The sequence below is a fragment of the Bidens hawaiensis genome, unplaced genomic scaffold (genome assembly GCF_021521415.1).
Source record: "Bidens hawaiensis isolate Kalapana, Puna unplaced genomic scaffold, B.hawaiensis_p1.1 tig00031486_1, whole genome shotgun sequence".
In the NCBI taxonomy this organism is placed as follows: domain Eukaryota; kingdom Viridiplantae; phylum Streptophyta; class Magnoliopsida; order Asterales; family Asteraceae; genus Bidens; species Bidens hawaiensis.
In genome coordinates, this window is record NW_027505213.1 from 134,023 (window position 1) to 156,968 (window position 22,946).

Below are 22,946 nucleotides of genomic sequence, written 5' to 3' on the forward strand. Positions count from 1 at the left end.
AAGTCATTCTGTATCAAGTTATGACATCGAAACTAAACAAAAGAAACAAAGCCGTCAATGTCAAAATACAACAATTTATATCATATGTAGAACCAAAAAAACTGGCGCTTTACAGCTGCGAACCAACACCAATTCGGTTACTATCAGCGGTACCAACACAAACTCGTAAACAAAAATTAGTAAGCCAAAAAAAAGTATTTTAAATGTGAGGTACCAAACGTTGAAATACGGATATAAAACCATGCGACGATGGGATTTTTAAAATCATGAAAAATTTTTCGATCATTGTAAAGACATACTATAAAAAATATGAAAGCAAAGTTTAAGAAAACTATTTAACGGACAAATAAAACATGTAAATCCGACACTCGCTCAAGTTTAGTGTTTAAAAATATAGTTTGTTAAGTATTTTATTTAGTTTAAACAAAAAATAAAATAAAGGAAATAAAATCCATCATTTTAATTGTGAAATTATGGATAATGATTTAGGGGTTATAATTAATAAAATATTAAAATAGTGAATAGTAAAATGAATAATAATTTTGTGAGAGGAGAAAAATCCTCTATTTAATATATATATAATATCACTAGGCTCAATATTAACAGAGTTGTCCTCTTTTAACCAACAAAATCTAAAATTCTTGATTTTCGGCAAAGTAGACGATCGGAAACAGAGAAGAGAGAGTAGGCACGACTAGTGTTCCGCTGTAGCCAATGGCGGCCTTTGATTCAAGGTGGTTCGAACATCTATCGAAGGTGGCTGCAGCAACTCCAAGGTTCGACTGATGCAAGGAGAGGGCCAATCGATAAGATGCAATGGCTTTCTGACGGTTGTGAAGTGCATCCGACAATTTGGTATGATTTTCGACAGGTTCAACTGACGACGCTAGTTGGCCGTTAGCGAACGAGTGACAAAACAAATAGGGTGATAGTTGAGAATGGTGGGTAACAAATAGAAAGAAGTGTTATCAACCAACATGTAAAGTTTGAAGTATTAAAAACCTATATCCCAATAAATAATTATCATGCAACTACGAGTATATAAAATGAGCCGATCACCCCTCCCATCCGCCACCTCTTACGCTGCCCAACCACCCCAATCGTGCCACCCCGACCACCCTAATTGATGCATTGTCCACTTGGCGCCACCATCCCCACCAACTACCTGCCACCACCGTTCAAATTTATTTTATAAATTCATTTTAATTGTAATCCTATCCTTATAAATTCCAATCCCTTTGAGAAGTATAATTTAATATCATTTAAAATGCAACTCATAGTCCTCAATCTTCATATTTTTTGCCCGGGGTTTGTTTCGATTTCAATCTCTTGGTTGTCGTAGTCAATTTTGTGGTGTTAGTGTTTTAACTTTTAAGGTTTCTTTCAAGTAACAATTTATTTAATTACCGCTTAAAAAAACAATTTATTCTATCAAAACCAAATTACGATTATAACTTTATTATCAAAAGACATCCAATGACTTAAGCTCAACTAGTATTGGAGGCATGACCCTCCGAGATAGGAAGGCTAGAAAGTAAACTGACTTAGGCTCGATCATCCCAAAAGCTCGAAATTTATATATATTTAAAAAATAAAAAAAACAAAAAATTTTGTTTAAACAACACCCAATAAGTCAGGCCTAAAATCCAAACCATACACAGTACTTAATTACTTTTTATATACGAGCTATCAAATTCATATTTCACTTGAGGCCTGAATTTATATTCGCCTTCGGCCCAAAACTTTTTAGCGATTTCCGGAGATGACCCTGATCGGAGAGGAAGTGACGATTGGGAATGAAAGCCGCAAGGTCTCATGTTTGAATTTGACTACAACCGTGTTTATGACGGTGAGCCGTAGGGTGACGAGATTTCATCCAAAAAGAACATTCTCTCCCACCTTAATTAATCATTTTTTGATAATAAAAATGGCGCCTTGAGTTCCCTCCAATTTCAAACTCTCAAAAACCCCTCAATTTTTAAATCTTGATTACCCCCAATTTTCAAACCCTGTAAAATAAACTTCACACAAAAACCCCAAATTTACCGCATCAAATTAATGACTAATTCCACACAAACCCAATTGATGGAATCAATCCCTTGTCCCAAATTTTCAAGATTACCAGTACAAACCCTTGACCCCGATGATTCCGGGTTACCCGAATTGAAAAACGAGTTGGGTATGGACAGCCCGTTGATGTCCACTGAAGTGCTTGAAGATTCTGATGATAAGATGACTTATTCTCCAGCTGCTGAAGCTAATGGTATATGTGATCCACCGGGTGTTGTTGATATTGAGTTGGTTTCGGGTTGTCGAAGCGTGCAACCGGTTGCGTCGAGTTGGAATGAGAATGAAGATGGTTTCGCGAAGCTGAATACGGTTGGGTTACTTTCCGTTTTCGATTAATAATCGTTGTTCTTTGAAAACTGATGATTTAGTTTATGGGAGTGCATGGGTCGGTTCGGTTTTGGGCGAAAACCGAAAATTGAAATGTGGGTTTTTGAGTTTTTGAATTTTTGAAAACTGTTTGGTTTTGGTTTTTTGAAATTTTTGGGGCAAAAAGAAAGTTACCAAAAAGTTTTAATTTGGGTCTAAACCTTTTTGTTAGTTAATATATTTTTAACAACATTTAGAAGGCCTTTGTGAGACGGGATGCCAACCGTCGTACTGATTTTGACGCTCTAGGTCTAACTCACACAAGAACACCATCAAGGAGAAAACTAACTAATACGGGAAAACCCCTTGAGTTAGGTTTATGTAATTGGACCAGAAGGGTAATTGACCAAACGCTTGTTTGGTTATTTTACATTTCAGCGTTGTAGAATTCGCTAACTGGCTGGTGGGGTAGGGACTAGTGACTAATCAGATTTAATCGGATTGGAGTTTTATATATAATTTTCAGGTTTATATACACATACACATTTTTATATGTCCTTTTTAGTTCTATATATTTTGACCAACTAGGTTCGCCTAGGACCGAGTTTGACCATTGACCGACTTGCCATAAATTAATCCAGTGGCTGACCGATTCCCGATTAACCCGCGATTAATCAGTGCTAGTTACTGATTTTTTGCAACACTGAAACATAATAATTGTTATTCTTTAAGCTTATTTATATAGTAATTTGAGTAATTTACTAATTTAATTTATGAACTTACAGGGTGCAGGACTTGGAAATCTTGGCAACACTTGTTTTTTCAATGCGGTTTTGCAGTGCTTCACGCATTCGGTGTCACTCGTTCAGGGTCTATATTCACACGCGCATCCAACGCCTTGTGATTGTATGTCTTAGTCTTTCAGATAATAAAATTTCTTTGAAAACTGATATTGACTGTTGTGAATGTCACATTTTGTTCATAATATTAAAGCGTGCGTTTGCAGGTAGCAATGATCGGTTCTGCTTAATCTGTACATTGCGGAAACACGTTGAAATTTCATTATCATCAGCTAAAAAAGTTATTTACCCCTGGAAATTTATTAACAATTTGAGCTGTATCCTTTAATTTATTATAACTTGTAGACAATATTTATTTCTTGAACCTGTTCTTATATATATATATATATATATATATATATATATATGTATGTATGTATGTATATGCAATCCTTGACCTGAAGAATATCAGATTTTTCGTCATCGTTCCGAAGATATCAACAAGAAGATGCTCATGAATTCTTGCAATGCTTCTTGGATCGACTCGAAAGTTCGTTTAACGTTTTAGAAACAAAAGACGACATGACACAAACCGACAATTTGGTCAAACAAGTCTTTGGAGGTCGGGTTATTAGCAAAGTAAGAATCTTATTCTCATGAACTTCTTTATATTGTTAGATTATATTATACTAATTATACGAAATTTATATATCCAGTTAAGATGTTGCAACTGCAACCATGTATCTGATACATACGAGCCATCAGTTGATCTAAGTCTAGAAATTGGAGACGTTAACAGTCTTGCAACCGCTCTTGAATCGTTTACAAAAGTCGAGCACATTGAAGATGAGGAGATGAAGTTCACGTGTGACGAGTGTAAACAAAAAGTCTCGGTTGAAAAGCAGCTTTTGCTGGATCAAATTCCTCGTATTTGCGCTTTCCATTTAAAAAGATTCAAAAACGACGGATCTCATGTTGAAAAAATAGACAAACACGTGGATTTTCCGTTAGAGTTGGATTTGCAGCCGTGCATGTGTGACAGTCCGATGAGCTTGAAATACGAACTATACGCAGTCGTTGTACATTCAGCCTTTACATCTAGTTGCGGTCATTACTATTGTTACATCCGCTTTGCACCTGATATATGGTACAAGTTTGATGACTCACAGGTAATAATAATACATGTAATTTGGATATTTCAAGTTAACTTATATTTTTTTTTGTTTTTTTTTGTTAGGTTATTAGTGTTACAGAAGCTCAAGTGCTTTCAGAGGAACCATATATACTGTTTTATGCAAAACAAGGGACACCTTGGTTTTCAAATTTTATGGAAACATATAAACCTTCATTTTATCCAAACATATTATCACCCAAATCAGTACTGGAGAATGTGGACCCACCAAGCGTTAAATCTGATGTGGCGCTGATCAAGCCAATTGTTAACGTAGTTAAAGAAAAGTCTCCGTTTATCTTAAAAGAATACGGTTCTAACCACAAAAATGAATTTGCGAAGAATATATATGTCACCCCCGTTAATGACTCGAAAAGGAAAATTTATATTCATGATTTATTATCACCCAAATCAGTACCGCGCAATGTGGACCCACCGAGTATTCAGTTTGATGATGTATTTAAAGAAAAGTCTCCGGTGATCTTAAAAGAATACGGTTCTAACCGAGGAGTTGAAGCTGACAAGAATACTTGTGTCACTCCTGTTAATGACTCGAAAAAGGAAATTTATTTTGACGATTTTAGTTTCCGACGATGAGATTGAGAATTCAGGTTATTTTTATTTTTTACTTATCTTTATGTTCTTTAATAATAATTGGTGTACATTTTGTAAAATTAATAACTAACATTTTAGAAGTTGTTTGGTTATTTAGGAGTGGTTTTTGCTGCAAAGCCGAATCAAGTGAAACTTGTGGAGAAGGTGACATTTAAACGACAAAGAAACAATGAAGTCGACGATTCTGCAAAACGTGAGGCGATGAAAATGTGTAAGAAGATGCCTGGTTCAAGGGGGGCGTTGTTAATGGCTGCAATGTCGTCAAAGAGTGAAAATTCGTTGGCGAAGAAGAGCAAGAAGATGATGTCGTCTCCAAGAAAGAACGGTTGTAAATCAGTTGGTCGTTTTAGTTTTGGGTGCTTAAGTTAGAGTTTTGGAACTTATTTTTGGTTGTTGAGATAATGAGATAGTTGGATTAAAGTGTTTTTAGGTGGCTGGTATCGATTATTTTTGTTAATGTGAGACGGCGTGTACCGATATCTGATCACATAGAATAGATTCAAGCAAAAGTTTAACTATTTTTTTTTTTTTTGCATATCAAAAACTAAGGTTACTAGAGTTAATATCCCAGGACTTGTCTTAATCTGTTTATTTGATATGAAGGTGATTTAATGGGCGGGTTGAGTAATAAGTCTTAACGGGTTGGGCTAATCTGCAATCTTTTTTTTTGTCTGAATGTCTTAAAAGGGTATTTTTAATGCGTGCTTGTATTGACATTTATATAACGGTAAAGATTTTAGACAAGTCAACCCAAATTGAATCGTTAAAATACCTGTTTTGACGTCAACCCATTTTTATTGTTACCTGGCCTGTGTGACTTGCCAACTTTCCATCTCTATTAAAATCATTTTATGACTTTCATTGAACCGGTACATCATTTTTTTGACTTTATTTGTACATGGATGCATCAACCGAACTGGTAAGTAAACATGTTTTTTTAAGCCTTGAAACCATTATAGGTATTGCTAAAGAACTTTTGGGGGTTACAAACAATCTATGCAGTAGAGGCGGGTGGGTTGGAATAACCCACCACACTACTCTTGGTTCTTCGGTTTCATTTGTCAAACGAGCCGTATTGTATGAAACAGATACGGGTCCAAAGGGTACTTTTTATGTTAAAAATCTTTTAAATTGGTTTAGTAAGTATATAAATGTTAAGTATATAAATGTTGTAATCATAGAGACACTTATTTGAATAACAAAGAGTTTTTGGTCAAGATTTTTAGGGTCAAGCCAGCCCAAACTTTAAAAATTACTTGTACATAACACCCTTAATGTAACATCTCAAAAACCGAGGTGTGACTAATAATTGGATTTACACAAGAACATAGCCTCTTTATTGATAGTTACGGCAAAAGTCTTAAGTCTTTGAAAACAAACATACAACAAACTTAAATAACGCTATGTCTATCAAAGTTCCTTATGTCAAATATTTGCTTTTGCCAAATAGCCACTTGATGCCTTCTACGACACTTACTACTCTTATAGAGGCTCTGCTTTGGTGCAAAAAATCCAACTCTTAGTTGCACCATGGTTTTTGGGGTGTTACACTTAAGTCTTGACTCTATTTTCACACGAATATATACAACAAAACGTTCTCGGCACTTTATTTTAACAAGATTCTCCTTTTCTTGTACGTGATCAAGTCCGTAATCTTACAAGAACTCTACTAATATGCCCGTTTTGCATGATTTACTAAATTTGTATAATGCACAAGATGCAGGCCAACCTACATTCACTTTTCTCTCTTTTCTTGAATTTTAAAGTTATAATATGGAAAATATGACTAAATAAAACTTTGTTACAACAAAAGTTATATATTTGATTCACATTTTAATATAACATTACTTTGAAACTAGGTATATGAGTAATACTAAATCCTCATATTTAGTTTTATGATACAAAATGACCATTTGGTTCTTGTCACAATCTATCACATGATAGGCGCATTGTTGGCATAAAAAAAAGAAGGAAAAATAGAAACAAAAGTTATGAATGAGGTAATGACAAAAACTGTATATGAAAAGAGGAAAGTGACTACAATATTTCAAACATCTCCACTTACAAATCAAGAGTCAAGATTGCTTGTGCATGCTAAAAGCAATCCTATTCCTATAGAGTAGTGACCTATTAATGTTGGGTTTAATTTGAGATGTGAACACTTGAAGTAGTAAAGCAGGGCTTTTCACTTTTGTGTGTTGAAAACAGATTTTATTTGATCTTTAAGGCTGTGCTCCACTAAGCCCATGTGGGAGATCACATGGTGAACCAATTATAGTGGTTTGGTTTGGTTTGGTTTGGTCCATGAGTAGAAGTATAGCCCACCACTTTTGATTGGACAACCCAATTATAGTAGAAATTGATACTTTAAGGCCAAGTGCTGCGGATAACCGCTCAAGGGGCGCTAACTAGAGGTGTACAAAAAAAACCAGTTTGAGACTGGTTCATGGCAAAGCGACCCGAACCGGTTTGATAAGAAAACCGGTTTCACCCAAACCAGTTCATGAACGACCCAAACCGTGAGTTTTGGTACCGGTTCCCCTTTTGAACAACTAAACCGGTTTTAAAACCGAACTGGTTTGAGAAAAACCGATTCTAAACCGAACCGAACCGACCTGGACCAGGTCGGCCTATCTTGCTTCTAAACCGGTTTATAAATCGAACCGTTTTGGGTCAAACCGGTTTTGACCAAGCTTTGACCAAACCAGTTCAGTTTGGTTAAAAAACTGGTTTTGTACACCTCTAGAGCTAACCATCATACAATAGAAATCAAGAAGCCATTGTCTATTTTGGATGGACTTCCTAGAGGAATATAACAACAGTGACACCCACCTTCGTCACTCTCTCTAACATGATATAAAAGGGCACCAAATCAACATCTAGAACCTCCGGTCCACACCTTGGCGTGCCAACCAAGTGATCTGTGATCCTTTGGCATATACGGCTTATATGTATTTTGAGAACCAAAACAACATGTACGTACACAAACTTTTAAATGTCTACACATATTATATGTTTTTGGATAATCGAATTAACATATTACCTACACAATTTTTTAAGAGCCTAAACTGTATATATGTATATGAAGAACCAAATTAACATATACCTATACAATGTTGTGACAACCTACACATATTAAATAAAAAGTTTCATTATATTAAAAGTATAACATTAAAAGTTTTAATTTATTAATAGTTATATATGCAAATATACTGTGATGATGTTGATTGCATCAAATGGTAACAGAAACTTTTTATGATGGTGTTTGGGCGTAAAAAATGAAACTGATTATTTGATTTTATTGCTAGAGACTACCATATGCACGGAATCCGAGATGCCAAGCTGACTTGTCTATGATATATGTATCTTTGCCCGGCATCCAGAGGCTGCTTTCATAACTAGAGCACGTGCCTCACGTTAATCAAAGGGCACCCCTCTTCTCTTGAACTAATATCTGTGGTAAAACTTCGAGGCACCAACCATTTTAACCCATGTACGATTGCACTTTGCGTATACCCACAAAAATATAACCTTAACTATGCCATCACTAACTTCACCAATCCACCGATATATCCAACACGATATTGTCTCGGTTTTAAAGTGAAATAAATTTAACTTTTTTTACCGGCAAAACAAATTTTCATTACCACAAGGATTACAAATACAAATATAAACTCAGCAAGGTGCTTAAACAAAGCAAAGCACATGAGATGTTTGTTAAAGTAAAATAAGCATACAAATTAATAAGAAAATCCAAGTTTATCCTCACATATAAATGTATCAATATATGTATCGTGATAGGCCATAGCACATGGATTTAAATAACTTAGCCATTAATCCAATTGGTTATTAAAATACATGAAACCATTTTTGGGCGGAGAAAGTGGATTGATTCGGATATCCATTTTTATCTTATAATATATTCTGAACCTTATTACTTAGAGCATTTACAACAATCAACTCATATAAACCCCCATATCATCGTCACATAATATTTCAAAATTTTCTCAAAAACCCCACTTAAATCCACAATAACAACACCTCCACAAACTTGAATACAAATATTAAATGTGTATATATAATATATATGTATGTGTATGCGAGAGAGGGTGCCACGTCACCCGTTTGTTGCATGTTTGCAGAAGCAGACTTTGTACCCAAGGATTTCACTCCACAACAAGGAGGTTTGTGTCTTTCAAGTTTGCCCATTGCCAAGTAAATTCAGACCTAGGAAACCGGAACCTGTTGTGGATGCTCTAACATAAACCGATCATTTACGTGTTGAGGTGAGATAAATTGGCATAAAGATGGTAACACAATTTATATGATGTATATATAATATACAATTTATACTATAACAATTAACAACATTAGTTAAAATAGAATACCTATTGTATATTGTAAAACATATGAAGTATGAAATTGGAAAGACACATTTGGGAAACAGCAAAAGCACACTACAAAGAAGAAACATTCTTTGGTGGACTATTTGTGAGCTGGACCACTAAAGCTTATCTCGTTTTCATGTGGTGAGCCCATTGGTGTACTACTCCTTGAAGCCAACCCTTACCCAATGCCTATATATATGTAACTAATTTCATGCAGATTACAAACCACTCACACTCACATTCATTCAATATGGGTGTTCACAAACTCTCAAGTGTGGTTTTCTTAGTGTTCTTAGGTTTAGGCATTTGTGTGGCTACAAGAGCTCTCTTCACTGTTGAAGAGAGCATTCCCTACATTCATGGTGGTTTAGCAGGAGGTGGTGGTGGTGGTGGAGGGGGTAGTGGCGGAGGTGGTGGTTATGGGGCAGGAGGAGTGCATGGAGGCGGATATGGAGGTGGTGCTGGTAAAGGTGGTGGAGGAGGAGGAGCGGATGGTGTGGGGTATGGTGCAGGTGAAGGAGGTGGGAGTGGTGGTGGACATGGTGGAGCGGCCGGTTATGGTGGTGGAGCAGTAGGAGGGGGAGGTGGTGGTACTGGAGGAGGTGGTGGTGGAGGAGGAGGAGCAGATGGTGCAGGTTATGGTGGGGGTGAAGGAGGTGGGAGTGGAGCAGGACATGGTGGAGCGGGTGGTTATGGTGGTGGTGCAGCTGAAGGTGGAGGGGGAGGTGGTGGTAGTGGAGGAGGTGGTGGTGGAGCACATGGTGGGGGTTATGGTGGAGGAGAAGGAGGTGGGAGTGGTGGTGGATATGGTGGTGCTGGAGGAGTTGGTGGAGGAGGTGGAGGGGGACATGGTGGTGGCGGAGGGGGAGGAGCTGGTGTAGGAGGAGCAAGAGGAAGCGGATATGGTAGTGGAGGTGGAGCTGGTGCTGGTGGTGGTGCTGGAGGATCATACGGTGGATATAACGGAGGAGGTGGAGGCGGCGGTTTGGGTGAGCATGGAGGTGGTAGTGGTAGAGGAGGTGGTGAAGGTGGTGGGCATGGTGGTTATATCCCTTGAACAAGAGTTATTCATTGTTATAAATGGACTATTACTACTTACTAAGATAATAAGGAGGCAAGAAAGTAAAATGCATGCATGCATGCATCAATTTGTTATCTTGTTGTATGTGGACTTATTGATTTAAGTTGTAGTATTAATTGTTACCATCTAATGTACCATCTTGTTTATCATGTTCCCAATTGTTACAGCAACTACCCTACATGTGTTGAGAAATTAGAATATTAGTTATACCAGCAAGACCTTTTTTTGAACAATAAGAATTATATTAAACAAAACCTTTACTAATAAAGAGCTAGAGAGGAAGAAACATGCATGAATCAATAAAATAAAAACATGGCCCATTACAAAACACTAAACATCATATTTAGTTTTTTGATACCCAATGACCTTTTCTCTTTCCTTATCTTGTGATTGGATATTGGTAAGTCTTGTTTATGATAGGCACATTGTTGGCAAGAAAAGAAAATGAAAGAAATGAGGTAGTGACAAAAACTATATATGAAAATAGAAAAGTGACTACAAAATTTCAAACATCCCACTTACAAATCTAGATGGCATATGCATGCTAGAAGAATGGGCACACCTAGCCTTTAGAAACAGGGATTTTAACTGCTTATTATTATTATTATTATTATTCCCGACCGCCCACCTAAATAATAGTGTTAAGCCCCTATCAATTCCAATGCTTGATTTCAGGGGCAGACCTAGTTAAGAACTAAGCGTAGACTTCGCTACCATTAAACTTTTCGTCTACCAATGTATTTTTTTTTTTTTGATAGGTTTGTATTTCGCTACCCCTGAAAAAATATAACATTAACCTTATTAGTTTAAAATCCAACTAAAAGTTCAAACTAATTAAAGTCCAACTAAAAGTTTAAAACCCAACCAAATTATGACCCATTACCTCTTTACAAAATACTGTTGTTGTGTTAGCGATACATCACAAAAAATCGCTGCTTCCAGTAACCCCTGTTGCCCTCCTCCGATCACTCACCAGCGACCTCCATGATGGAGTCGACGCCCCTGCAGCCGCTGCTCCAGGCTCCCTCTTCACTATTCAACTTCTACTTGTTCGATTTAGGTACTATTCTACTTCTATTTAAAATTGTAATTATTTATTTGTTTATATAAATTGTTAATTTGGTATTGTTTATGGCCAACTAAATGTTTGATAATGGTTTATTGGTTATTTAGATAATGTTAATTTAACTTGGAAGTGATTAGGGATTTAGGGTTTATGTGTAAATTGGAATTGATAATTTAGGGTTTATGGTAATCAAAGAAACCAAAAGAATGTCATTACCGATCAACATCTTTTTCTAGTTGAGGTTTTTAATACGTTTTTGGACATGCAAATTCAAGAACTTGGAAATAGATTCAGTAAGGCCTCAATTAGTTTGTTAGAAAATATGTATGGTTTAAATCTTTTTGATTCGTTTTATAAGTTTGATCTATCTAAATAGTGATATTTTCTGAGATGTATCCGAATGATTTTAGTAATGAAGAAAGAGAGTGTATTTCGGGTGATCTTAAGACCTTTTATTTCAATTTAAAGGAAGATGATAAATATGTAAAAATGGTGGAAAGTGTGACCTTGCTCGTGTGATGGTGGAAACCGGAAAGCACGCCACTTTTCTTTCTTTCTTTTTTTTTGTTTTGTTTATCGAATGTTGAAGCTAGCATTGGTTTTACAGATTGCAACCGTAACCGTTGGAAGATGTTTTTCTAAAATGAAGCTTATCATGACAGATTTGCGCAATCGAATGGGTAACGTGTAATGAACAATGCTTTAATTTATATGGTCGAAAGATAAACGCTTGATAAAGTAGAAGGAGAGGATCAAATGGCTCGGTTTCAAACTTTCAAAACCCAAAGTGGAGAAACCTTCATCTCATGTGTTTAAATTTATTTATTATTATGTTTTTATTTTTGTTTCGTTTACATTGTATGAAATACGATAAAAAAATTTTAAATAAGAATTTGATCTAGCTCCCCACTTATCTATTTGGAGCCGGATGTTGGGTTCAGTTTGAGATGTGAACATGAGAAGTAGTAAAGTAGGGCTTTTCACTTTTGTGTGTTGAAAACAGATTTTATTTGATCTTTAAGGCTGTGCTCCACTAAGCCCATGTGGGAGATCACATGGTGAACCAATTATAGTGGTTTGGTTCATGAGTAGAAGCATAGCCCACCACTTTGATATGACAGCCCAATTTAGGCAAACACATGCTTAAACTTTTAACTAAGTTGTTAATCAAAATTAATATACTCAAATCTAATAAGGAAATAATCTAACATATCGTTCTGACCTATGATGATAATAGTAGAAATAATAATAGAATTAGTAATGGTGTATCTTTCTATTGGTATTATATCTAGGAAGGTTTTGCATCGTGACTAAAGTTTGGACGCGGAGCAACATTTGCAAATTTTTGACGGGGCTAGCCGGGTGGCTGGGGAAGAGCAAAGTAGGTGAGTGCCCATTGCCCATTTTCATAGGGCCCACTTTGTTACATAGAAGATTGTATTACTAATTTTAAAAATCCAATTTGTTTGTTAGTCAATTAAACTTTTAGGGCCCGCCAAATTTTGATTTACGGATCCATTTTTTCTGCTCATCCAAGGCCACTGAATTTCCAAGGATTTTAGGGACGGCCCTTAAGAATAGAAACAATTTTTTCTTTATACTAGATAAGCTGACAACAAGGTAAAAAGAATCATTAAACGAGGGAGAGCCATCTCCACTTTGGTGGGATGGTAAAGGCTTAGGCCTTTGGGTGAGAGGTCCAGGGTTCGATCCCTGGCAATGGCGGTTTATTGTAAATAGTAGGAGGCAAGCTTAAACATTCAAAAAAAAATAAACGAGGGAGAAATATGCTATGGTGGATGAAACATGAACCAAACAGATTAATCATGGACCAGATGATAGAGGCTTTTTTTTCTTTTTTAATCTTGCAACAATTCTTAAACAAAAACTTAGTATCGATGAAATATTGATTTGGCCTTTATCATCATGTCTTGTATATCCCTAATCATACAATGGAAATCAAGGAGATGAACTATGAATTATGTCAATTGATCCAATACCTACCTTTGGACATTAAAAATACCTTATTTTACTTGTTATAAATTGATAAATATTGCAAATCCAATGCACCTCACATGCGCAGAATTCGTGGTGTCGGGCCGACTTGATTATGATATATGTATAAAATTTACAAGAGGTTGTTTTCGTGACTCAAACCCGCGCTTCATGTCTCATCAAAGGACACCATATTGTCTCTGTTTTAAAGTGAAATAAATATATGAATTAATAAGAAAAATTAAATTTATCCTGCCATATACATGTATCAATGTATCATGATAGGCCATAGCACATGGAATTTAATAGCTTAGTTATTAATCCAATTGGTTAATTAAATACATCAAACCATTTTCGGGTGGATAAAGTGGATTGAGTTGGACATCCATTTTTATCCTAAAATATCTTGTTATACAATATACATAAAGTCAATATACTTTTCATAAAACAATGACTAGGAACTTTGGTACTAACATAAGCCGATCACTTAAGTGCTGAGGTGAGATAAATTTGCATATAGCTGGTAGCTTTTCTTCAAGTATATTAATATACTATAACAACATTAATTTGAATTAAAAACTTCTTGAATATTTGTACAACATACGAAGTGTGCAATAGGTAAATACACACATTTGGGAAACAGCAAAAGCACACTAAAAAGTAAAAGAAACATTCTTTGGTGGGCTATTTGTGAGCTGGACCACTAAAGCTTCTCTCTTTTTCATGTGGTGAGCCCACTTGGTATACTGCTCTTAGAAGCCAACCCTTACCCAATGCCTATATATATGCAACTAATATCATGCAGATTACAAACAACTCAAACTCACATTCATTCAATATGGGTGTTCACAAACTCTCAAGTGTGGTTTTCTTAGTGCTATTAGATTTAGGCATTTGTGTGGCTACTAGAGCTCTCTTCACTGTTGAAGATCGAGCATTCCCTACATTCATGGTGGTTTAGCAGGAGGAGGTGGTGGAGGAGGAGGAGGAGCGGAGGGTGCAGGGTATGGTGCAGGTGAAGGAGGTGGGAGTGGTGCAGGACATGGTGGAGCGGGTGGTTATGGTGGTGGTGCAGCTGGAGGTGGAGGCGGAGGTGGTGGTAGAGGAGGAGGTGGTGGTGGAGCACATGGTGGGGGTTATGGTGGAGGAGAAGGAGGTGGGGTTGGTGGTGGATATGGTAGTGCCGGAGGAGTTGGTGGAGGAGGTGGAGGGGGGCATGGTGGTGGCGGAGGGGGAGGAGCTAGTGTAGGAGGAGCAGGAGGAAGCGGATATGGTGGTGGGGGTGGAGCTGGTGCTGGAGGATCATATGGTGGATACAATAGAGGAGGTGGTGGTGGTGGTTTAGGAGGCGGCGGTTTGGGTGAGCATGGAGGTGGTAGTGGTAGCAGAGGTGGTGAAGGTGGTGGGCATGGTGGCTATATCCCCTGAACAAGAGTTGTATTCATTGTCAAAAATGGACAATGACTTCTTTCTATAATAATAAGATGGATGCAAGAAAGCAAGTGCATGCATGCATCAATTTGTAATCTTGTTGTATGTGTGTTTACTAATTTACTTGATGTGTATTTGGTTATTACCAATCTAATCTATCATATTGTTTATGTCGTACTTTAGTTACATGTTATAAGAATTTGAGAAATATTTTAATTAGTAACGAAAGCAGCATAATTGAGATTGAGATTGATCATATTATCAAACTTAGAGTCCAGTTAGAAAAGGATCCTGGCCCAACAAAGCAATGAGGCCCAAACTCAATGAAACCATTAAAAAAAGCAGTATGAGGCCCATTGCCTAATTAAATGATGACTAATTAGCCTAATTTAGCCAATCAAATTGGGTCTATTTTTTTTAGAGGCCAAATTTATAAACCTGATTCTCACTAAAGAAATCTTGGGAAGTTGTTTTGGGCCTCATCAATTGGTTATTAATTGATTCAAGTTGGTTAGTTCATCACTTAAATTGTTAATTGTAGCGTCGATCTTTTACGCTATTATCTTTTTCGGGTTGTAGAAACAAAAGTAATCACTACCGAACCGATATGAATAGACAAAAAGCGTGTGGAGCACATTATTACTAATTTTAAGTGATCCATCTGATTTTATATTTTTAATAGTTTTTTTCATTTTAGTGGTAAGTCAGTCATTAGTCCCATATAGACAATGACATTTTTATGCAAAAAATATGAGTTGATATACCAAAGAAATTAGCATGACTGTTGGCCGATTTGATATCTGATTTGAACGGCTTTGCAATAACATTTTAGTTGACCAAAGTTACATTGTGGATCTTTGTTGATATTTCTAAGCATTATCTAAAGGACATAATGGTAATTTACATTATGGGAACATTAGTTATTGCAATTAACACTAAACATGACCCTAGTGTTTCAACCAAAACATTTAGTTGCCCCTATTTTCTTTAATATAAGGTCAAGAACTCCCTAACTTTGGGTATGCTTGAACAAATAAATTGTGCTACCTAAATAACTCTCTAATTTGGGGAGACTTTCAAGTTTCAACAATAAAACCATTTTAAGATGTTTTTTTTCCCTGTATTATACAATTAAAAACCATTTGTAAAATGTTAAATTACCTTCACATGTGATTGGTTTAGTCATTGAGAAACATATTATATTTGAGTAGATTTGGTGAACTTATTTAATAAATGGGTTAATTTAGGATGTACTGAAAATGGGTAGATATGTCGACCCATTTAAAGTTAAATATGAACTTTTTAAATTTTATGTAGATAAGTTAAACCTACCAACTCAGTTATGATCGCTTATGATTTTATTACAAACAACTTTTTAACTTGCAAACTTGTTTATAATTCATATACAACTAATTTATAATGTTTTCGCCAAGTTACATGGATAACGTTACTTGATTTTAATTATGTCTATGTTAATATTGTTGTCTTTTAATAAATAAATTAACGAGCGGACGCTCTTGTGTTTGTTTTTGGATGGGTGAGGGGAAACATGCTTGTGTAGATTTTACTAGAGTGTCCCCCTTTGTCGGGCTTATGGACATCGGGTTTGTTGTTATGCAGGTTGTATTAAAGGCAAAATCTAGAAAAATTACTAAGCACGTGAAGGCATGTGCCGAGAATCAGCATGTCTTCATACCTTTTACTTTTGATACATTTGGGTCCCTTGCCTAGATGTTATTACGTTTTTGAAAAGAGTTCAATGGGTCGTACACAGTAACATATAAACGCTGACGAACTGTTACTTTTTTCTAGTAACATATATGTTTCTCAATGATTGGTTTAGTCATTGAGAAACATATTATATTTGAGTAGATTTGGTGAACTTATTTAATAAATGGGTTAATTTAGGATGTACTGAAAATGGGTAGATATGTCGACCCATTTAAAGTTAAATATGAACTTTTTAAATTTTATGTAGATAAGTTAAACCTACCAACTCAGTTATGATCGCTTATGATTTTATTACAAACAACTTTTTAACTTGCAAACTTGTTTATAATTCATATACAACTAATTTATAATGTTTTCGCCAAGTTACATGGATAACGTTACTTGATTTTAATTATGTCTATGTTAATATTGTTGTCTTTTAATAAATAAATTAACGAGCGGACGCTCTTGTGTTTGTTTTTGGATGGGTGAGGGGAAACATGCTTGTGTAGATTTTACTAGAGTGTCCCCCTTTGTCGGGCTTATGGACATCGGGTTTGTTGTTATGCAGGTTGTATTAAAGGCAAAATCTAGAAAAATTACTAAGCACGTGAAGGCATGTGCCGAGAATCAGCATGTCTTCATACCTTTTACTTTTGATACATTTGGGTCCCTTGCCTAGATGTTATTACGTTTTTGAAAAGAGTTCAATGGGTCGTACACAGTAACATATAAACGCTGACGAACTGTTACTTTTTTCTAGTAACATATATGTTTCTCAATGATTGGTTTAGTCATTGAGAAACATATTATATTTGAGTAGATTTGGTGAACTTATTTAATAAATGGGTTAATTTAGGATGTACTGAAAATGGGTAGATATGTCGACCCATTTAAAGTTAAATATGAACTTTTTAAATTTTATGTAGATAAGTTAAACCTACCAACTCAGTTATGATCGCTTATGATTTTATTACAAACAACTTTTTAACTTGCAAACTTGTTTATAATTCATATACAACTAATTTATAATGTTTTCGCCAAGTTACATGGATAACGTTACTTGATTTTAATTATGTCTATGTTAATATTGTTGTCTTTTAATAAATAAATTAACGAGCGGACGCTCTTGTGTTTGTTTTTGGATGGGTGAGGGGAAACATGCTTGTGTAGATTTTACCAGAGTGTCCCCCTTTGTCGGGCTTATGGACATTGGGTTTGTTGTTATGCAGGTTGTATTAAAGGCAAAATCTAGAAAAATTACTAAGCACGTGAAGGCATGTGCCGAGAATCAGCATGTCTTCATACCTTTTACTTTTGATACATTTGGGTCCCTTGCCTAGATGTTATTACGTTTTTGAAAATAGTTCAATGGGTCGTACACAGTAACATATAAACGCTGACGAACTGTTACTTTTTTCTAGTAGGATCGGATTTGCCATTCAAAAGGGGGTCGGCGCAGCTTGTTATCCGTTTACATGTCTCTCTATTATAATTGTATCCTTCTGTGAAATTATATATGATTTTCTAAAAAAAAGGTGGTGTCAAAATTATCCATTTTAACACAAGCATGCAATGAAATGAATGTATCATTACATTTATAAAAACATTATTTTCTAGATTTTATTGAATTGTAAAAAGAAAAGAAGTTAAATATACAAGTTTACAACTATTTTCTGAAATATGATGCTTTTAATTACTTTTCTTAGGTTTCAATGAAATACCCTCAAGGCCTCAACAAATACAATAATGTGGCAACAAGGCTTCTTTAAGGGAATCTCAAAGCCACCTCATCCTTGTAATTAACAACTCATTCTAAGAATGATCCAACTCACTACACCATATTATTGTTTGATAGAAACTAAAACACATACCTTTTATGCAAATAAAATAATAAATATATAAATTTATGCATAATTATTAGACAATTTAATATGTATTACAAGTTATTTCTTCATTATCAAAATCCAATGATGCTATCTAACTAATATTCTATGCCATCATTAAAGTGTTATAATTTAATCATTTGATAAATACTCTTACATGTACAAGTTGAAACTTGAAAGAGAGAGAACTATATTATGTACCTTATTTTAAAAAAAGGCATAAACTACAAAAAGAAAGCAACATTACATTTTATTGTGAGATGAATTAGAATGTATTTAACTATATTTAAATTACTAGTGTGTAGCATCGTAAGAAACTAATTTCATGCCTAACAAGCTTAATAAATTAATAACATTTCGTGTAACCGGCATCTGAGCAATGGTAATTGGTAACCCTATATCTTCTCTTACAGGATGTCGTGAGCTCAAGTCTCGCGCGTAACAAGAAGTCATGCACGATTAAGGGTTTTTACTATAGTGGGCATTCAGGCGGTGCGTTTTGATGCAATTGATGGCGTGCCACATCACCATCGTTGTCTATGATTACAGGCGTAGGTGGTCTTTTACCAATGCAGAGTAGACTTGATTACCTAATACGTTTTTCTTAATCTTAGCTAAAAGAGAAATTTATTAACTAATTAACATTTTAGTTTTTTCATTTCCAAATTCCAATTATATTGGATAATAAAAATCTAAAAATAATAAAATCCAAGTTTCACATGTGGATTTCTAAGGATAAGCCCGGAACGGTACTGGTATCGATCATGAAAAATCAAACTCGAAAATCATGCAAAATTCGAGAAATATTTAGCATCGGTATTTTATGCAAGAGACCCAAATATATCAAACGCGAAAAAAGCAAAGACACGTAGATTCTTGTAATTCGTTCATTTACATTAATTGTGGTGGCAGATAAGAACGACCACCCACCCACTTTCTATACTCCTATTTCTATTTCTATTTCTATTTCTATTTCTATTTTCTCCTTCATACAACACAACACAACCACCCTCTTATTCTCATTTCAACCCGTCAAACTGGCTATTGATCATCAAGAAACCACAGTACCTCTTCACAAACCCAAAAACCGCCGGATTATGGTAAGTATATATAAGTGCTAATTATATTATTCATGTTCTATTTTGCAATAGCTTCACAATAACCCAACCCGCACCCAAAATGGAGTTAAAATGAATAAGATATCGATGCTCGAAGTTGGGTGTCCGAATAATATTAATAATAATAATGTAGGGTGCTGGAGGACCTGATGAAGAAGAACAAAAGTGGCCGCCATGGTTGAAGCCTCTACTTCTAGAACGCTTCTTTATTCAATGCAAATTACACGTGGACTCGCACAAGTCCGAATGCAATATGTACTGCTTGGACTGCATCAATGGCCCTCTTTGTTCCATTTGTGTCACTCAACACAAGGATCACCGCCCCATTCAGGTGTGTATTCTATTATCTTGATTCGCATTCTACCAATATTTTGTAATTTATTCAATGTTGTAAAAGACGGATTCCAAGGCCGAGAATTTTGTTCAAGTCCGCCTTGGTCAAAATCGGACTACTCGGTCAAAAGTCTGTGTACTTGGCTACTAGGTGGTCTACTCGGCCAAATATAAATTAAACTTTGTTTTTAGTAGAACGGATTTGCTATTCAAAGCGGTTGTGACGCAACTTGTTGCTTGCTTACCTGCCACTTGCCACTTTATTGTAATTTATATTTAGTTTAGCAATTAGGAGTGTTCTTCGGGTTTCGGGTTTTTCGAGTCGGGTTATTCGGGTTTCAAAGTTCAAATTCTAGACCTGAAACCCAACCCAAATCTCTCATGGTTTTTCCGGGTTCAAGTAGTTCGGGTTCGGGTTTTTACGGGTTGGGGTAATCGGGTTTCGAGTATCCTAAAAAACAAACAAAGATTAAAAAAACTACAACACTAAAACAAAAGCTAAGATGTTCTTCTTCATTCGTAACATAAATAACCAATAACAAAACAAAAATAACATGGTAAAACAATCTAAAAGAGAGTAAAATTTTACAAAGCCTAACCATAATAAACAAACTAATATAATCGTCTTCAATATGTCATGAGTAGGGTGTTCGATTATGGTTGCTTTTATTCATAAATCGAAAACATTAATAAATAACATGCAGTCTATCCATAATATGTGGAATAACGACATTTGATATAGGCATATTATTATTTGGTTTTAATACCAAAAGTTTATTCAGGTTTTTCGGGTTGACCCGAAACCCAGAATCTGGACCCAAAAACCAACCCGAATTACTTCGGTTCGGGTTCGGGTTTGTCGGGTTGGGTTAGTTCGAGTTCGGGTACGGGTAGTTTCGGGTTGGGTTTTGGGTTTCGGATAAAAGTAACAGCCCTATTAGCAATTAATAATTAAATTAAGCTTATTTTTTAATACTTTAGCATTTGAAGTCTGAATTTTAAACATATATCATTTTGTAGTGTGTTTATATTTACATGAATTCTATTTATTTTGATATATAATATAATCAATATCCAATAATTAATTTTCTTAATGTTTTCTATGTCCGGATACTCTCAACTGCCCACTGGTGAGCGCCTAGCGACTTCTGTAACACTAAATTCAATATGTTTTTGCTTAATTTACAGATACGGAGGTCATCATACCATGATGTAATTCGGGTATCCGAGATTCAGAAACACCTGGACATTAGTCCGGTCCAGACGTACGTGATCAACAGCGCAAAGGTTGTGTTCTTGAACGAACGGCCGCAGCCGAAGCCGGGTAAAGGGGTGACCAGCACCTGTGAAGTTTGTGAACGAAGTCTTCTTGATTCCTTCAGATTCTGTTCACTTGGGTGTCAGGTTAATGTTAATAATATTATTTGATTATTTCATTACGTCAATTTTTATAGAAAAAATAATGTTCAATACGCCATCGTTTCCTTAGTTGACTTTAAATTGATGCGTGTGGTTATGTCAATGGTGGCCACTGGCCGGATATTTCGGCTATCGGAATCACTTGTTTACTTTTTTTTTTATTATTATTTTGTTTTAGTGGGTTTTTATTTCTACTAATCAGTTTAATGAATTATTCAAATGAGTTTTTTTTAGTAGTTTGGTCTGAAATTGAATCTTGTTGTTAGGGGTGAGTAACTATCGAGACCGATAATCGAATTCAGTTTGGTTAATTCTGTTAGTCAGTTTTTGGTTCGGTTCGGTTTTTTCACTCCACCAGAATCGAAAATCGAAGTTCAGTTTTTGCAAAATCATCCACCGAAACAGATAACTGAAATTGGTTTGGTAAATTCGTTTAATTTATCTGTTTTCGGTTCATTTAAGTTATTACACATTTACACTCCACCGAAATTGAAAGCCGAAATTCATCTTTTGCAAAATCATCAATGAAAGAACTGATAACCGAAATCGATTTCGGTAATTTCATTCAGTTTAGTTAATTTTGGATAATAGCCAAAACGAAACTTGAACTAAAATTTTTGCTTTGAAGCATGTGATTTGGAGGGATGAATAAATGAAATGGAGTTAGAGGTATAAAACATTGAATATGTGAAATAGAGATGTAAAAACTAAAAAGAAATGAAATATGAATGGTTCGGTTCGGTTCGGTTCGGTTTGATTAACTGGGGGAACACAAATAAACCGATAACTGATTTTCAGTTAATTCAATTTTCAGTTAATTTTTGTTAATGATTCCTCACCTCTAGTTGTTATCGGTGCAGATTGTTGGGACATCGAAGAATTTCGTGAGGAAGAGAAAGCTGGCCATCTCCGATTCAGAGGATTCTTACACTAGCAGCAGCCGCCACATAGGTTTTCGAAGAAACCGTCACGGCCGAGTCCCCAGTTTCACGCCGTCAACTCCGCCGCTGATGGCCGCCAGCTTCAGGGCGGCCAAGAGGAGAAAGGGCATACCTCATAGAGCGCCAATGGGTGGACTCATCATGGAATACTAAAACAGTTACTCACCCCCTAAACTTTTACCTAATTACCCAAAGGTGCCTTATTATTTCCTATCACTAGTGCTTTTTACAAAGGCCTGTGAAAGGATATTTGTGGTTTAATATATTGTTTGTACAGAGTTCATACTTGATAGAAATAGTGTTGAAATAGAAGGGTTAAAGTGGAAATAAAATATACAAAATAAGACAATGTGGAAAAGTGTAGATGGTAAGCTTTTTTTTTTTAATGGTTTTGGATGTAGGAGAATAAAGAAATAAATCTTCCAAAAATGTGGATTACTTAGGTTATATTTGTGGAGAATGTAATTATGTTTTTGTTTGACAATAAATTGTAGTTGTGTACTTGTGTTTATAAATTATTACATGATTGAATGGTTTTCAAAATGTACAATTTTTATTGTGCATTATGTGTATGTAGGGTTGAAAATGAAACCGACCCAAGAGTGACATTATTTATGTTCATGGTTGTTTGTTTGGG

The 22,946-nt window shown here is 35.5% G+C and overlaps 3 protein-coding genes across 3 annotated transcripts; all 3 read left to right on the forward strand.

The window, feature by feature from the left end:
- The first annotated feature begins 2,058 nt into the window (after window positions 1-2,058).
- LOC143611526 (ubiquitin carboxyl-terminal hydrolase 20-like) lies at window positions 2,059-5,310 on the forward strand. Its single transcript, XM_077085724.1, has 7 exons — window positions 2,059-2,379; window positions 3,162-3,282; window positions 3,383-3,493; window positions 3,628-3,794; window positions 3,872-4,324; window positions 4,393-4,869; window positions 5,020-5,310. The coding sequence occupies exons 1-7, from the start codon at window positions 2,059-2,061 to the stop codon at window positions 5,308-5,310; spliced, it is 1,941 nt and encodes a 646-aa protein (XP_076941839.1).
- A 4,112-nt stretch (window positions 5,311-9,422) lies between these two features.
- LOC143611529 (uncharacterized) lies at window positions 9,423-14,899 on the forward strand. The gene is made up of 2 exons (XM_077085727.1): window positions 9,423-10,351; window positions 14,433-14,899. Exons 1-2 carry the CDS (start codon window positions 9,541-9,543, stop codon window positions 14,897-14,899), a joined length of 1,278 nt encoding a protein of 425 aa, XP_076941842.1. The 5' UTR covers window positions 9,423-9,540.
- Window positions 14,900-19,522: 4,623 nt separating this feature from the next.
- LOC143611528 (protein RGF1 INDUCIBLE TRANSCRIPTION FACTOR 1-like) lies at window positions 19,523-22,653 on the forward strand. The gene is made up of 4 exons (XM_077085726.1): window positions 19,523-19,598; window positions 19,750-19,947; window positions 21,138-21,353; window positions 22,229-22,653. Exons 1-4 carry the CDS (start codon window positions 19,596-19,598, stop codon window positions 22,460-22,462), a joined length of 651 nt encoding a protein of 216 aa, XP_076941841.1. The 5' UTR covers window positions 19,523-19,595; the 3' UTR covers window positions 22,463-22,653.
- The last annotated feature ends 293 nt before the right edge of the window (window positions 22,654-22,946 follow it).

What these genes read in the sequence shown, in the direction of transcription:
- LOC143611529 (XM_077085727.1), top strand. Translation starts at nt 9,541, where the DNA reads ATGCAGATTACAAACCACTCACACTCACATTCATTCAATATGGGTGTT. An exon ending in TGGTAGTGGTAGAGGAGGTG is followed by an intron (nt 10,352 to 14,432) that starts GTGAAGGTGGTG and finishes ATGGTGGTTTAG; the next exon opens with CAGGAGGAGGTGGTGGAGGA.
- LOC143611528 (XM_077085726.1), top strand. An exon ending in AGGATCACCGCCCCATTCAG is followed by an intron (nt 19,948 to 21,137) that starts GTGTGTATTCTA and finishes CTTAATTTACAG; the next exon opens with ATACGGAGGTCATCATACCA. An exon ending in TCTGTTCACTTGGGTGTCAG is followed by an intron (nt 21,354 to 22,228) that starts GTTAATGTTAAT and finishes TTATCGGTGCAG; the next exon opens with ATTGTTGGGACATCGAAGAA.
- LOC143611526 (XM_077085724.1), top strand. Translation starts at nt 2,059, where the DNA reads ATGACTAATTCCACACAAACCCAATTGATGGAATCAATCCCTTGTCCC. An exon ending in ACAAGTTTGATGACTCACAG is followed by an intron (nt 4,325 to 4,392) that starts GTAATAATAATA and finishes TTTTTTTGTTAG; the next exon opens with GTTATTAGTGTTACAGAAGC. An exon ending in AGAATACTTGTGTCACTCCT is followed by an intron (nt 4,870 to 5,019) that starts GTTAATGACTCG and finishes CTAACATTTTAG; the next exon opens with AAGTTGTTTGGTTATTTAGG.